We start from the raw sequence: 17,904 nt of genomic DNA, 5'->3' as shown, positions 1-17,904 counted from the left end.
ATAAGCACTTGAGATAACCTGTTGATCGCCCCTCATTCTCAGTATGAGGCAGGAGCCCTCCCCTCGCAGACATTCCTGCCTGTGCTTCCTCCCGGTATCCCACTTTCCCACTTACCTCAGGGCTTTGGTCTCCTTCCCCTGGTGAACCTAGTTTAAAGCCCTCCTCACTAGGTTAGCCAGCCTGCTGGCAAAGATGCTCTTCCCTCTCTTCATAAGATGGAGCCCGTCTCTGCCTAGCACTCCTCCTTCATGGAACACCACCCCATGGTCAAAGAATCCAAAACCTTCTCTCCGACACCACCTGCGTAGCCATTCGTTGACTTCCACGATTCGACGGTCCCTACCCAGGCCTTTTCTTTCCACAGGGAGGATGGACGAGAAAATATTGCATACTCTCATTTTAAGAAATGTAGAAAAATCGCATATTGTTAGTTTGAGATGTGAAACTGGGGATGTTAGTGTATGCAGGTTAGTAATTAGTGAACTTAATGTAAGGACAGTGATTCCTGGGCTGGGTCATGCTGAACACGTGTTTGAATTAAAGATTCAGAGAAGTTGTAGAATAACTAAACTGAACTTTACCTCAAACTTTCCTAGAATCTAGACTAAACTATAGCCATCCGAGTAGACTGCAGTTTAAAGAACTTTTTTGGACAGCAGATATTTTTGAGCAGCATTCAAGATGGGTATGGACTTTGCAGAACCCTTTTGGTATTGGTGTAAACAGAGATCATTGTATATGCAGAAGGCACCTCTGTGTTACTGCACGTGCAAAAAGTGAGACAACCTGAAACCCTTAGTCTTGATGGTCTAAAAATCAGGCCCTAAAGCATGTAGCCCATTGTTTTAATACAATTAAAACAGGATGCAATGGCACACTAATGGTAGGAAGACTTTTAAGAGGTAAAATTACAGACTAGAAAGAACTCTGATCCTTTACATAAAAACGTAACATAAATTAATAAAAGCAGGAACCTAAGCAAAATTCTGAGTTGGGGTTTGGGGGAAGGAATAGATGTTACCAAGCAGGGCTGGATTTAGGGGCAGGCAATCGAGGTGACCACTGAGGGTGCTGGGCTTGGGGTGTTTTTGTTAGTGACAAAAGGGAAAATAGAATGTTTGCTTCAGGTATTCCGTACATGGATTCATTTTTCACTAGCCTCCTAGAATGTTCTGAACCTATGTAGAGTCTTGTAGAACCTTCCAGACTGAGAACTATGCTTTTGTTGAACCTCCTAGAACTAGGGTGGGCAAACTTTTTGGCCTGAGAGCCACATCGGGGTTGTACAACAGTATGGAGGGCCAGGTAGGGAAGGCTGTGCCTCCCCAAACAGCCTGGCCCCTGTCCATCCCCTCCCACTTTCTGCCTCCCTCAGAACCCCCGACCCATTCAAACCTTCCCAACCCCCCCGCTCCTTGAATCCCTGACTGCCTGCTCCCAGGACCCTCAGAACCCCCAACCCCCCTCAACCCCCTGCTCCTTGAATCCCTGATTGCCCGCTCTCAGGACCCCCTTCCCCCTCAAACCCCCTGACCCATCCAACCCCCCCCGCTCCTTGACCCCTCCGTTCCCCGTCCCCTAACCACTTCTCACCCCCCTCCCCTGAACGTCCACCGCATCCAACTGCTCCCTGTCCACGACTGCCCACGCGCCCCCCCCCCCCCCCGCCCGGGACTCCCTGCCCCTTACCATGCCAGAGCCAGCCATGCCCCCAACAGGAGCAGCCGGGAGCTCAAGGGCCAGGCAGGACGGTCCGGTGGGCAAGATGTGGCCTGCGGGCCATAGTTTTTCCCCCCTCTGTCCTAGAATGTTGTCAGCCATGCCCTTGTGGAATGTATGGGGGCGGGGTGGTGCCAATTAGTGAACTATAAAAACAAAGTGAGAGCCCAGCTGCAATATTGTGAACCTTGTTTTATTTGTGTAATTGTGAAAGTGTACTTGTGTTTTTAAAACTTAAATATGTTCTTTATTAGTTGTTTACACTCTTCAATTGGGCATCAGAGATACCTGTCAAACTCCCGTCTATGCAACAGTATAAAAGCAATACTGTTACTTGTTAAGCATGGCAAAAGAAGTAATGTTTGACAGTCACTAGTGGTGAACGCAGCTTTTCAAAGCTCCGGCTCATTAAAACATATCTTTGATGGCTGAGAGATTGACAGCCTGCTATTTTATTCTTTTAAAATGCCATTGGCCAGTCTTTGGATCTCTCTGAGGCTATGCCTCAGTTCACAAGGGCAAAGATGAGAAAAGCGACGTTTTGAACTAAAGGATTAGGGTTAACGTTCTAAGGCTGTCACCTAATGTAACACTATTTAATACTGGTCCACCCGATCTTGGTGCCCAGTTAAATTTCTTGATGTTAGTACATTTAAGTTATTCTTAAAATTAAATTTTTTCTATAATCTTAGAGGAAACCATTTTTATTTGCTTATATATGGCATGAATAAATACAGATCCTAGTGCGCAAATTTATCTTGCGTGAGAGAGATAAATCATACGTGCAAATTATGCATTTAAGTCGTGAAATGGGCCACAAATGTAATAAAAAATAAGGTATTCAAAAGTTTGACAAATGGAGGGAGGGCTCTGAAGATGCTTCTCACCTGTGGCGCAATTTGGTCTCGGGCCGGTATTTGAGCTCGCATTCAAAAGCAAGAGAGCAGTCGAGAAACTGTGTAATACATCCAAGATTACAATATCCTTACTAGAACAATGTTCAGTCAGAGGGCTGCCAGAGTGTATGCTGAGAATCTCTTAACCACTAGAATACAACTTTCATGGAATATTTGTATATCTGTGTTGTATGTAGTTTCTTTATACCCTAAATGAATAGTAGCTGTGTAAGAAATGTGTATTTAGGCAGCTCTTAAAACTTTGAGGAACAGTTGAAATAATCCCTTTTACCTCCACTTTAATAATAATAATAATAATAATTAATAATATTATTATAATAAAAAAGGGGGGGCCTCTTGGAAATGTGAAGGTTGTTGTGCTGTCAGGCTTTTTACAAGTAAAGAACTGTTTGTTTTTCCTAGCTATGCTCTTGCCAGCTGTCCTTTTCCAAAGCAATCTCTCAGTAAAGAGAAAAAAGAACAGGAGTACTTGTGGCACCTTAGAGACTAACAAATTTATTAGAGCATAAGCTTTCATGGGCTACAGCCCACTTCGTCGGATGCATAGAATGGAACATACAGAGAAGGTGGAAGTTGCCATGCAAACTGTAAGAGTCTAATCAATTAAGATGAGCTATTATCAGCAGGAGAAAAAAACTTTTGTAATGATAATCAACTTGGCCCATTTAGACAGTTCACAAGAAGGTGTGAGGATACTTAACATGGGGAAGTAGTTTCAGTATGTGTAATGACCCAGCCACTCCCAGTCTCTATTCAAACCCAAGTTAATGGTATCTATTTTGCATGTTCTAATAAATTTGTTAGTCTCTAAGGTGCTACAAGTACTCCTTTTCTTTTTGCGGATACAGACTAACACAGCTGCTATTCTGAAACCTGTTACTAAAGAGAAGATCCACTTCCCTGCCCAACACTTTTGCTGTCCCCTTGTTACCTCCTCCAGTCAGAAATTGGGCTAAATCTTTCCTGGTACTTTAGTAAATGAAAAGTAATTTTATACTAAAATTAATCAGTTGAAGAGCTGCAAAGTGCAGGAGTCTGCAGAATTCTAGAGAGAACCTTCAAACCATAACAAACTGCATTTTTAGCTGAAAGTGCATGAGGCACATTTATTCAGACATTGTAACAATTGTCCCCAATATTCACAACTCTCAGCATTTCTGTATCTTAAAAAATGAGGTCTAGAAGATGCATGTCTAAATAGGTCCTGCTGACTTTTTGTAGTATACCTACAGGAACCAAAACAATTGGTATTTTAAAAAAATACTCTATATTTATCTTCTAGGGGTGCTGCACAAGTTACGCTTTTAAAGCATGTAAACTCTGGAGTCTTAACAAGCTCTTTTGAGAGGGGCTAAGTGCTAAAGACCTATGGTAAAACACTGGTATACATCTGCTAATGTTAAGGTAGGGTATCCCTAGATAGCCTTCCTTGGTGCCTCCTTCCAAAAATAACCTATGTAAATTGACCCAGATTCCTTTTCCTAACAAGGGGCCTTCTATTTGAAAACTGAACTTGTCCAGGTCACTTCAACTCTGTAACTTGCTGTACTTAAGGAACGTTGCACATACTAAATTTTGTACAACTTAAGTGTGGTAAATGAGAACTTGAGACTTTTTTATGCGTCAAATTTAAGCATAAATTAGTATAAATATTGTATGTTTCCCATAAGAGTTGTGGGGTACTGTTGCACACTGGTTTTGTTTTAGTTAAATGTATATGAGCACTTCAGTTTGTTGTAAACAAGACCTGTAAGATAAACAGCTATTCTCAGTTGAAACTGAGATCTAGTAAATATTTAGACCTACAAATAGGACTGTAGCTTCCCCTCTGAATAAGTGCAGCACTTAAATGTGCTAGACCATTATGATCGGACTAATTGGATACTGTGGTGAAAACAATATTCAAGACTGTTGAAAGCTTTTAACTTTTTAAAGCTTTCTTCTTCCCTGCTGCTGCTTCCAAACTATAGCTACTTCATTCTAGATCACAAAACCTGGGAAGTATTGCTTTCACTTTTTTTTCTTTGAAAGGGAACATGTCCATCAAAGTACATTTCTCCTCCTCCTGCCCCCCCCCCAATATTTTGCTCTGTTTAATTCTGCTGAAGAGCTCAGCCTTTTCCAGGTGCATTCTTCATATATCCCCTTTTATGAGAAGATAATTCTAAATTTTCAGTAGGAATCAGTTTACATTATTGGATTTTTGGACATCTTCACATGGTGGCTTTCCTCTTTTTAATTTAGTTTTTAGCCTAAACACTTATTAGCTATTTCTTGTAGCTAGTAGCTTCAATACATGTGAAGTGAAGATTGGTTAAAATAGGACAGTAACTTATACAGTTGTGGTGTTCTGCCTAATTAGAACTAAAACTTACGTTAACAGAGGGTCTCCATATGTGTTTTGTTTTGTTAGTGCTGTTTATATTTCTTAAACCAGCTCTGCTTCACAAACTAATGTTGCTAATGCAAGATTTTAAGTAGTACCTTTGAAGAATTTCATATTACTGCAAAAAAAAGTGAGATTTTTTTTGAGATTGCTTTGCTTTGAACCTTGGATCTGTCTTGGCAGTAACAAATGCTGTTTCCAAATCACTGTTCGTGGCTGGCTTTGTAAATGTGGGTGAGTGGGTTGGCTGGTTTTCTTGAACCCGTATCAAACTGGTGTTTGTTTCTTTTCAGAGATCATTCACATTAATAATAGAAGCTTGGGACTGGGATAACGAAACAAAAAATGGTGAGTATTTATGAAGAACTTCCATATTTCGCTCATCCAAAAGTGTATTTACACAGTGTACAGCAAAATTGTGTATGTTTGAAACTGGAATCTTGGATTTGGGAAACCTTTTCTGAATGCATGTGTCCTGGGATATTGCACTGAAAATTGGAAGTTTAACAGGGAAAAATATAGGTTAATAGTCACTAAAATTTCAAATGTGGCTCATTGTTAGAGGTAAATGAAACCTCTGAAAGCAGCATAATCAGGGGAAGACTCCAAAGTGTGCGCTTATGGAATAGCAGTTCTCTGTGATAAGTGGAAAACTCGTTAGAAGTCCGATGGAAGAAAAATATGACTCATATATTTTTTGTCAAGCTATTTGAGGGACTGGATGATGGCAAGTGAATATATTCCAGTCATTGGTTCCTGATGACCTGTAGTTTTCAATTGTGTTTCAAAGAAAAGCAAGTCTTGAATGCTCTTGTTGCTAGGGGAATTATGCCCACACTATTGAACACCCCCCCCCCCCCCCACACACACACACTGTTCTTTGGTCTCTGCAACTCATACTTAACAAGTGTGGTTAGTTCCCAGTTTTCATGGGCATTAAACTAACCCCTATTTCTCTCTTCCTCATCCATCAAAAGAAAACATACTTAAATAGGATTGACCTCTGTAACTACTGTTCACCATATTTTTTTTTTTTTGCCCTATAATTTCATTAGGTTTTTTTTTCTTAAACCAAAAAAAAAGTACTCAAGTGGCAATGTATTTACTAACTCTGGCTGGTGCAGACAACCTGGGCAGGGATGTCCGCTTGCTGTATCAGTACGGTAAAATTTAAAATGGACTGAGTAAACTGGTCACCATTTCTTTTCCCAATAGCCTAAAAGAATCTAATTTGAACACACTTCTTAGGAGAACATATAAATGTGATACCCCATTACTTTTTTCTTGATTAGTGGTGCTGGGTTTTGAATGTTTAGACTAGTTAGAGCTTCATGACTTCTATGATGGCTACTGTTAAAGTTGATTTACATTTAGAGGAAGGTAAAAGAGGTTGGAAGTCTCAAACTTTTTCAGACTAGCTCTAGCTTCCCACCCTCACTTTATCAGCCCATTTAACAGGACAAACATGATTATTCAAGTGAAAAATGTGTAACTGTCAAGACTTGACACTGTATTATAGATGGATGCTTTCCTAAATGAGACCTCAAGCATAGCTTCTAATGAAGCTTGGGTAATATGATGAAATTAAGATCTTAGCGTAAATACTCTAAGGCTTGATACAAACCTTTTTGCTCTAGTAACAGATTTTAAGAACTCTATGCTATATTATACAGCAAAACAAAAAAGCACTTCAGCTGCACTAAAGAATCTAGTTACAAATCAAAACAATGGTTTGATAGCTTTATATTTGGGAGACCTGTAATAGGGTAGCTGTCTTGCCAATGTGCACCTGACCAAAGAGAAACAATTGTCTGTTTGTTTCAGCTATCAAACACTGAATTTTGTCTTGCACTGGTATCATTCCAGAATGTCCTCAAAATTGGATATATTTTGAGTGATTGGATGCTAAATTGTTTTGTGGTAAACTGAGGTAATCTACTCTGTGTTCTCTTGGATTAGCTCTTGTGAACTTGAAACAGCTAAGAATCCAGCAGGTAGTGGCACTAATAGCAGTCCACACCAACACATTTAGGAGCACAATTCGATGTTCGACTTCCTTAGCATGTGGAATAAGTTCATCTTTGTAAGGTGCTTTGAGAACACAGCTGCAAGAAATATCTTGGTTAAATTCTGGCAGAACTATGTTGCTTATAGAATTGAAAAATAAAATCAAGCTGATTTAAAAACTTTATATTTTGTGCTGCTAGCACTAGGCCAGGGTCTGCTACTAGTCTGTGCTAACCCTATGGTCTGTCAAAGCTCCCTGTCCCCTCCAGGTTCCAGGGATGACCACTGGAGTAGGAGGTGCAGCCTGAATGGGTTTAGCTCACCTCTGTCTCTGGACCATAGCTCTGTGTGAAGGGGGGAATTCAAGTGCCATATAAATCCAGCATCTACTCCTTTAAAACTTCAAAAGATGCATTTAAATTTCCAGAAGGAACTGAAGTAGCAGCCATGAAGTAAAGCTTCACACTAGCATACTCAAATTACATAGTGCTATCTGGAAAATCCCCTTAGAGGTGGAGAAGTAAAGAACTATCTGTTGAGCATGCATGGAGGCCTCTGCTTTCAGAGGGGGACATGTGGTGGTCCCATCTAGTATACATTTGACATGTCAAAAGACATGAGCTGATGAAACTTCAGTGCTTCCGTGACACTTTTCTAACTTCTTACAAATATTTGGCAGTCGGAGAAGCATATTATAAGGTTTCAATGTCTTGCACATTCAGAGCTTAAAATGGCTTTGAATTTTAAAGGAAGCTTAGTGGAAGGGTAATCAGTGTTTGGTATTTTGGGCCTGAGGGAATGGGTAATGTGTTACAATCTTGTAAAAAGCATATACGGGAAGACTTATTATAATAACTTCACTGAGTCTAGAAAAACATTTGTGGACTAAGCGATAGACCAAAAAATGCTTATGGACTCTGTCAGGGATGGATTTGCGTAACCTGTAGAAGACCACAGAATTGTCAAATTACAGTTTGTAGCTTTAAAGAAAGTGCTAATGTGTAGGCATACAAGTGCAGTTGAGTGGAGTAAGTTTCCTTCATTCTTGGGTGCATGCTAATGTAGTTAGTTGGACTGGCATCCGAAACCCAAAAACAAAACCTTTAAATCTGAATTTGGGAAGCCTTTATCAAGCCCATAACCTGACCAGGCACCAATTAAACAAAATACCTGATTTGTGAAGTTAAGCTATTTATCATTCCCTTAATGTAATTTTTTTTCTGACATGTTGAGATTTAAGTTTGCTATTTTAGGGTTCTAGGAAAGACTCTTTAACATTGGAGATTTTAAAGATCTGATAAAGAATGCTAAGGCTTAGAGACCCTATTTTATGAGTAGGCCAAAACTGCCAGATCTTCTTCTTGTACTTCCTGTCTTTTTCTGATCCATCCCCTTCCCTTTCAGTGCTTTCTCTTCTGCTTCCTCTCAAATTTTCCTAGCCCAGTATCTTGTTAAAAAGATTTATGCTTCAAAGAGATGCTTTAAGCAGCATTACGTTACTTGTGATTGGGAGAAAATGAATGTGTTGGGTTTTTTTGTTTGGGGTGGAAGGAAGGGACAAATTGCATGGATGTAAAGCTGATGCAAAGGTCTAGCTTCTCTCCTCTCAAACATAACAGGCCCTGCTGTCCACTCTCCAGCTGTCATTTGATTTAGTCTTGTCTACAGAGGGATTAAACTGCATTAATTGTGTGCACCCTCTCATTCAGAATTAAAGTGGCCTTAATTCAGTAAACCAGTTATCATACAAGTCCCACACAGGAATTTAATGCAGTTTAACTAATCTATTTCTAATTCACACCATTAGTTAATTTGGATTAAATTTCGTGAGGGGCCTCAAGTAGACAAGCCTTTAGATAGAATCCTTTTCTTTTCTACTAGGAGTGGGAAGGAAGATTGTCTTGGCCCAGCATAATCCAGCGTAGACCCTTAGGAAAGCAGGCTAGTGTCTGCTTGGTAAAGTAGCTTGCAATGTAACTAGCTGCCAGCCTGCTACTTGTGGGTCCTGGCACATCTCCTTCTTTACTGCAAGTCTCTGTGAAGAGGGGATAGACTCACATGCACTTTCCTCTCTTATATGCTTTATCCCACTTTAGAATAAGATCAGACATAAAATATAAGAAGGCCACAGAGGCAAAACACTGGTGGTTGTCTTCTAAATCCTCCTTTGAAGGGCTGCAAGGTCTCAGCTAGAGCTTGTGGAAGTGGTGGTTCAGCAGAGGCTAATTTCTTCAGAACCTACTTTCTGATATGGCGGAAAAGTATTGAAATTAACAGGAGGTTTCTGGGTATCTGTTTGCTTGCAGATGACTGGTAGGTGGTGCCTATGCACCAGCCAGTAACTACCTTTTTGTTAATGTAAAACCCAACCCGTGTCAAAGGCAGTTCTGGTGGTAAACTGGGAAATCCTTCTTCTGTTTTTTGTTTTGTTTCTTGAGTAGGTAGAATCTATGGCACAGCTACCAATTGCAGATACAGCTATGGCATCTCTGGCTGAGCCATTTTTTTGCAGGGATTCCTTTCCCAAAGACCAGGTGGACTGCGAGGTCTGTTAACTCAGAAGAAACTCTAAGAGCATCAGCTGTTATGCAAGCCTCTCTGCCACCTTTATTTCCAAAGAAATAGGCATGTGGGAAAACTTATTTCTGATTATGGAAAAAAGTCAAATTGCTACTGAGTAAGGTGTCTCTTGTCTGTCTCTGTAGCACACACTTCCTTTAATCGATAAGACTTGCAGCAAGATAGGTTTCTTAAATACCCTGCCAAGTAACCTTGGCTAAGAACTAGGGAAAGTCCCTTTGCCCAATTCACAGAAGTGAAGTTTCGTAGGCTGCCTGGAGATTTGTTAGACAAGGACATAAAATAAACTTTAAAAGGCAACTCCTTCATCTCATCAAGACCCTCCTTTTGAGCCTTTAGTCAGATTAGAGTGGATTCTACATCCATCTACATCCTTGGTTCTGTTCCTGCAGTTTAAAAAAAATAAATTGGTGGATGGAGATATATATATGTGTGTGTGTATATATATATATATATATGTGTGTGTATATCAACTAAACTTACATAATTCTTTAATTTTTGAAGGGAAGATATAGAAAGCATACACTAATGACAGAACTTAAGAGGAAATGCTAGTAAATTGTTTTTGGGAGGGGGCAGGACTTCTACTTCTAGAGGCTATACTTCTATAGTCTTTTTTCTTTTCATGTTTAAATTACTTTTATTTGAAAAATGTTCACTTGACCTCTAGTCCCACTGAAGTCCTTTACCGAAGAGATATAACTATGGCAACTGACATACAAGAGGCCCCATACTGTCATAGTGTGCCTAGCCACGATAGGAGCAAGCAGGGTCACAGGTCTCATGTTCATCTTCTAAAACTGCCAGCAAGACTGTTACACTAATTATATGATTGTCTATTAGTAATTGGATAGACAACACAAACTTACTTTGCATAGGGTGCTGAAACCGTGCAGTGGTAACAGTGTCATTCACTACAAGCCTGGGCTGGACTAGATGTGAACCATAGACCTGGAGATATGGGACTTGATCTTTCCAGGTGGAAACTGTCTACGCATCTAAGCTTTCCTTTTATGCTTTATTTTTATTTATTTGAAACACTTTGTGTTCAAAGAAAACAAATGCTAAAGTGTCTTTATTGAGCACATTTTGTTATAATGCATGAAGTCGGTACATACATGACTACTTCAGGGGTTGTTATAACCTCTTCACAGGAGTAAAAGTATGTGCAATCTTAGATTACGTACTGAAGTTAATCTAGACAAGTCGTACCATGTGATTAACCTTTCATTTTAGGATTTCATGTACATAACATCTGGAGTAGGGGAAGTAATGCTTATTATTGTTTCTAAACACTGAATGCTAGCTAAAGCGCTCTTCTGGTGAACAAATCCTTAATTTTTTTGTATTGCTCATGAAAACTTTTTAATGCTGGCAATCATTAAGTCTTCTATGAAATATGTTTAATGGTAGCAGTTCCTTAAATTTGTGTTCTATGACCCTCTTGTCGGGTGAGACTACTTTAATTTACTGTGATTACCACCTGCCATGATTTATTTCTTTTTAGACTGGCGTTTCCTAGAGAATAATATGAAAGTTAAACAATGGTGAAATGCTATTCATTTAATTGTACTGGAAAAAAATGAACAAGTGATAGTTATCATGAATATTCCATATGTTACCATGAGTTTACTCTCTCTAATTCTAGATGTCTTACTTCCAAATAACACATGCCATCTCACTTTGGCATTTTTAAAGTCATGGATTTCAAATTTTGGCGGGAGGTTCGGTGAAGTGGATGAGCTTTTTTACATACATAAAATAGGATTTATTGAGGGATACATTTGCATATGTCTATTTAGAGCAACCTAGCTGAACATACTGTGGTGGGGTTGTTTTGTTTTTTTAAATTACTCACATCAGAGATCCCCTATTCCAACAATTTATTTACTGGATTTATGCAGATTTTGCAATTTAAGAATAAAAAAGATCAGAGCCTCATATAAAGATAAACTTGTTGATTGACATTGTGTGGGTATGGTGTATTTGGATGCATTTCCTATTGATTATGTTCCATTTCTTAAAGCCATTTCCTATTGATTATGTTCCATTTCTTAAAGTCCTATAAATAACTTTGCAAGGCAGAGAAAAATAAATTTGGGGTTAGTAGCCCTTTAGCAGCTTAAGTTTTAGTTTTTTTTTTTGTTTGTTTTTTGTACTGAAGGTCTTTTTAACCAATTAATACACACAAATGCAAAATTACTTTTTTCTGTACCAGGCTTGCAATATATTGGGGTTTTTGTTTTCTCTTTATAAAAGATGAAGAGCTGTTAATAGAGAGAATGTCGTACGCTGGTATGATCAACCCTGAGGATCGGTGGAAGACCCTACCATTTAAGGGGCATGTAGCTCATTTTGAAGTGCAAATAAGAGTGAAATGTGATGAGAATTACTATAGCACGCGGTGCAATAAATTTTGCGGACCTCGTAATGACTTTGTTGGTCACTACACGTGTGACCAATATGGAAACAAAGCCTGCATGGAAGGTTGGATGGGAGAAGAATGTAAACAAGGTAATATTTTGTTTATTATTTTACATAATTATTATTGAAACTAAAGGTCATATTGAGGTGAAATCTCTTTTAGCATGCTGCACCAACTATACTGTCATGTGCAATAGCACAATACAAATAGATTTACTTTGTTGCTAAAGCTTGGCAAATAATGGATTTTTCGGTTTGCTGGCAATTCCAAAAAAATAAATTATGGCTCAACTCTAAATGAACTTGATCATTCTCTCTCTTCTTGGCCCAATGCCTATTCACTATCACTATGAATGCAAACTCTATTTTGTTGCTGGGTGCTTCTTTTGCTTTTTTTTTTAAAAGCAAAAACAAAAAAAGCCTGACTTGCTCTAGTAAGAGTGAAGTGAGACTCTTGGCAGAATATGATAAAGGGATCTAGTTGCTGTAGCGAGGACTTGTCTGACTGCCTATCAAACCAGGAGGTCTTCAAACCAGTGAATTAAATGCCCTTTAAACTTAAACTGAAGGTACTGGTTAACTTTGTTCAAGGAGCTACCTTTTTAAGAAAAAATGATGCATTATAGCTTTTTAACAGGTTTCTAAAATGAAGATAGGTTTTAATAACATTTTACAGTACCAGATTCAGTAATACTGTGTAAGTTTTTTCCAGTCCTGGAAAAATGTCCTTGTAACTCTTGAAAATGAGGATAAAGCTGTTTTAAAGTTTAATGTATACAAAGCTGAAAGCTTTCTGATGTCTGTTAATGTTCAAGTGCAGTCCTTAAATATACCTGGAATGTTCAATTTAGTCCCACAGCAATTTTCCTCCTATCTTTCAGTTGGTAATTAGCACTAAAATTGTTTTGGTTTTTTTATGACAAACTTCAAGTGATAATCGAACACCAGTTTAGAACTATTGTAGCCAATATTGTATAACTTTTGAAGGTATACTGGTCTTCAGTTCTATATTTAAGTGTCTGAACCCATGTAACAAATCAAATTAATTGGTATAGCATTAAAAATGTAATCCATGTTTGTAGATCCATGCTAGACAAGAGGCTACCTCAGTTGGTTTTATAAAAAGTGAGCTGATTTAATGAAATAGCTAGCTTGAAGAGCTAGATGGGGTTTTTTTGTTTTTGTTTGTTTGTTTGTTTTTTAAATAGTTGTGATTGTTTGTTGTCTGTGTAAGAATTAATTGAAAGGAAAACTGTTTTAGGAATGAGCAACAAATAAGCTACTCCATTATGAAATTGTTCTAATTACTGGGCTAGGAGCCAGTGTTTCTGTATTAACTGAAGTCTTACTGCCCATACTAACTGAAGTCTAAACCTTTTTTCTGTTCACAGCTGTATGTAAACAAGGATGTAATTTACTCCATGGGGGTTGCAGTGTACCTGGGGAATGCAAGTAAGTATATGTACTTAGCTATTTTAGTGTGAAGGAAGAACACTGGCTTTCCAGTACTTTGCTTTTAGCAGTGATTTTTAGTAATCAGGCCATGTACATAAAATAAAAATTGTCTGGCTGGGTATAGGTATGGATTCTATTCAGACCATGCCATATTAAGTTACATTTATTTCAGACTTTGAGTTTCACAGAAGCAGACAACCTCTGAAAGTAACAAGTTCTGTGTTTGTGACTGAAGGGATTTGCAAAAAACACAATTGGGATTAGATGAGGCGCTTCAAACAAGAACCAGCACTTTATTTAAAGATCACCTGTGATAGCAGAAAATTTTATTAACCTACACTAACTTTGAATATTTCTAGGTCTCCCATAGGTCTCATCAAGGGCTTTCGAAAAAACAGACAGTCTTTCATTTCAATTTGTTTTTATTTATTTATTTTTAAAGAATGGGTTATATGGGTAGATGGTCCTTTCCCAACTGCAGCACAGAAGGTAAATTCTGGATCAGTGCCATACTCAACCCTTTTCTTGAGGTGATATTTTTCAACTGAGAGAACACTAAATAAAACACTGCATATGAATTCTACCTCAAGCCAGGCCTGTTCTTCGGGTTTCCTTGTTGATACTAGATATGTCCCAGACTCTGGTTTCCTCTGGGTTGAACCACTTAACTCCACTCTGAAAATAAAGGGGAGGTGAACATGTAGTGTCTGCCACAGTGAACATGAATTGGTCATCACTTCGATGCAGGAGTTCTAACATCAGCTAACAGGGTCGGTCAAGAGAGAACCAGTGCTACCTTATTGCAGCTGGCTTTGTAAATATACTTGTCCCAACTCTTCAAAACTTGCCGCTTGCACAAATATTCAAAAATGTTTGTGGCCACAGCGTAAGCATCAGTCTATTCTCCTGTAATTGTGTACTACTTGCCAACTTATCAAAACACTGAGTTCTCTGTTAATTAGACTCATTCTTTATTTGCAAAGAAAATATCTTGCAGCTCTCAACATGAAAGTCTTGGCTGACTGAGGTTCGTTCCTGTTTTGTGGAATACAAGAAAAAAGCCGGGGGGGGGGTAGTTACATAGCCTACTAAACTCACCCCTCCTTTTCAAAAAAATTTTCTTTTCCTTTTCTCCGCTATGACTGGAGAGGTGTTAACGGGCTGCTTACCTTGAAGGGTCCCTTGAAATATATTTTAACTACCTATGCTAAAGAATCTGTTCCACTTTGTATTTAGCTGTGATGCTTGGAGTTCTTTTCCCAGACCTGAAGAAGAGCTCTGTATAAATTCGAAAGTGTCTGTCTGTCGCCATCAGAAGTTGGTCCAATAAAAGATATTACCTCACCTACCTTGTATCCCTAATATCCTGGGATCAACACAGCTACAACATCATTGCTTACAATGTTATAAAAGGCATTTGATTTCACTGCCACCAGTTCAGACCGTGACTCTGACTTGGGCAAATGACCATCCGCTTAAATTGGGAATGTTCCCCAATGGGAAAACGCTTGAGGGGAAAAAAAACTGAGCATCTACTTTCCTGAATTATGGTTCAGGCAGGCGGGGCATCTTTGAAGCTTTATTGATGTCCAGGTAGTACCACACGATCTCTTTGGCCCAGCGTAGTGGGATGTGAGAAGGCATCTAAGGAAATACTGACTGAGATGAAAAGACAACACAAACTTAGGCTAGGTCTCACATGTAACCGCTCTATGCCGATGGGGGAGAGCTCTCCAGTTGGCATAACTACCTCCCCCAACAAGCAGCAGTAGCTGGGTTGGCAGAGCATTGTTCACACTGGCGCTTTTGTCAGAGAAACTTATGTCAGTCAGGGGTGTATTTTTTTTTTTTCACATCCTCACCGGCAAAAGCTTTACCGAAAAAAAGTGCTAGCGTGGACATAGCCTTAGGCAAAGCAAGGTAGTACCTTTTTTACAAGGGCGGGGGGGAAGCTAGACAGATAACCATGTAGGAGAGGTAGTGTAAGAGCCTTTATTTGTTTCAGCAAGATGAGGGTAAATAGGAATGCGTTCTAGCAGAAGAGAGTGCAAGAAAATACCTTTGAAAGGTTCAAAAGGGAAAACACGTAGGACCCTAAAGATTAGGTTGAGGCTCCCAAGAGACCAGATGCATTTGAAGGGGGCTTTTTAAAGGGGTAGCTTTAGAAACCAAGAGGATATTGTAACAGGATTCCCTTTAGTTTTAAAGGACATGAAGAGCTGTTTCTTTATTTGATATCCATATGGCCCTTCCAAGGTATCCCAGTTGAGTTAAATTTCAGAAAAGTAGAGTCCCAGTTTCTTTTAAGGGCTCTGACTAGAGGCTTTTCCCATTATTCTGTTCTGTCTAGTTGGATTCACTCCAATATATTCAGGAAGTTTAAACAGCAGCCTCTCTTTTGCTGGAAGAGAAGATAGCAGAGGAAAGTCTAGGTGTAAAAATACTCCAGATGGATTGTATTCCACCTGCCAGATTCTTGACAGATGTGAAAATACACCTAAGGTCTCAACAGAAAGTGGCAAACACTACCAATTTGGTTGTCTTAATGTACCTTCTACCCACATGCACCTCATTTGAAAGCTGCTTATGTCTACTATAAGATGCGGTATGATGTGGAGCTATCAAGTGGTGCCATTTTCATAGAAATGAAGGTAAACAATGACACCATCAAGACATGCAGGTATTTCAGTGGTCACTTTAATTTGTTTGTTAGCTTAATGATGGTCTATTATTTCAAGACACAAAATTGGATTTCTTTGTGACCTCAAAGCATCACAACAAACTAAAGAGTAAAACAAAATCTAATTAACTTGAACAGGTATCCAGGAAATATAATAATGCTGGTGACATTTCTAGTCACCATCATTATTGTGATTTTGTTCATCTTTATGATCTCTGCCGAGCATGCATGGATTACCAAGTCTTCATTGCCTTGGCACGTACATATTTCTGTGCAGGGAATATTGTTCTGACTACAGACACAGTTGATTGTGCAGTGATCCCTACTGGTACAGGCACAAATAAGATCTTGTAGAAACTCGGATGCTGTTGGGCCCTTGAAGAATACATGAAGTAGTTCATCACCCACACTTTTCCATCTATGTTGCAATGGTTTATCTATATGTGAAGATATCCCAGTCTTTTCCAAGATGCTTTTTTGATATACTCTTCAAAACTGTCTTCACATGGTGAATGTTTAGCCAGTGACTTGTTCTTGTTGATGGCTAGATTGAGGCGCAAACAATCCAGCTTTCTGTGGATCTCCTTTCCAGCTCTAGTAATCTACCAACTTCCTTGCTGCAGAAATTGCAGCTTATCCATCACCCTCTCCCAGTTTGGCAAGATCTCTGAAGCAGTGGGCTCTTTGTTTTGTTTTTTTTCCCCACCAATACCAAATAAGGATGACAGATCCTTGCTAAGGACAGCGTTCTGTGGAAGGGAAGACCATTTTTGGACTGATAGCTGCTGTGATTGTCCCTCTCGCCCGACTTCTGTTTGGTGGTTTTGGCCATGTCAGCAAATGTAGTGATGCCAGGTTTCTTAACTGTCCGAAGAAGCTACCTGTCCCATTAAATCAAATGTTCATCTCTCAGATCTCTCCATTTGTTCTTCACCAACATCTGTTATTTTAGTAGAGGCTCTTGTATGTCTGTCACATGCAGTCCATTAAATATGTTGATAAGTACCTTTTGGCTGTGACTCAGTGTCAAATGGGTTTGTCATATTGTGGATGACATGGCTGGGAAGAGAGAACATTCTTTTCATCCCTCTTCAATGCAGAGTCAAGGACTTTTTTTGTAGATGTATGTTTGCTGCTACTTGTTTTGCCATTTCGTTCATAGGTTTTGCATATTCATAATATAAAGCTGTGTATTTTCATCTCTAACACTGTAGCTGACCTGTACTTAAGCATAACTGAATTAAAAAGCTAGTTTCTAGAATATTTCAAAGGCTAGTACTGCATGCAGAGCTAGCTGCAAACTAAAACCTTCTTCCAGGCAGACTAGATGTTGCATTGTATGTACAAAAGCTTACAAATGGAGAAGCATTACATTAGGAATTCAAATACATTTATCTTCCACTATGCAATACAAACTGTGGGCATGAAATCTACTGGTGCACAATCTTCAGTGTTAGCTTGATCTGGTCAGCAAATGTCAATTGGAAATATAGGAAATGTTTTCCCTTGTAAAATACTTTAACAATTAAGAATATGCCATGTGAAAACATTTCATGTTAGTATATTGCAAAATGTAGATATTTGCCATTTTTCCTGCATGTTAAACAGCTTCATCACTTCTGGGGGGGAAAAACTTGCCTGTGCAAAACCAAAAAAAAAAAAAAAAAAAATCTTGTAATGTCATAGTTTTGGCCAATAAGCACCACCTTAAGGTGTTTGAAATTAACTGAAACAG

General features: G+C 39.0%; 1 protein-coding gene across 1 annotated transcript in view; it reads left to right on the top strand.

The window, feature by feature from the left end:
* JAG2 (jagged canonical Notch ligand 2) overlaps window positions 1-17,904 on the top strand; it is a 96,329-nt gene that overhangs the window by 37,001 nt on the left and 41,424 nt on the right. Inside the window, exons 3-5 of the mRNA XM_073349842.1 lie at window positions 5,317-5,371; window positions 11,870-12,124; window positions 13,426-13,486. Of these exons, the coding sequence (XP_073205943.1) occupies window positions 5,317-5,371; window positions 11,870-12,124; window positions 13,426-13,486 (371 nt within the window). The remainder of the gene's footprint in view (window positions 1-5,316; window positions 5,372-11,869; window positions 12,125-13,425; window positions 13,487-17,904) is intronic.

This window comes from Lepidochelys kempii, chromosome 6, assembly GCF_965140285.1.
Source record: "Lepidochelys kempii isolate rLepKem1 chromosome 6, rLepKem1.hap1, whole genome shotgun sequence".
Classification (NCBI taxonomy): Eukaryota; Metazoa; Chordata; order Testudines; family Cheloniidae; genus Lepidochelys; species Lepidochelys kempii.
This window is presented reverse-complemented; position numbering and strand designations above follow the sequence as displayed.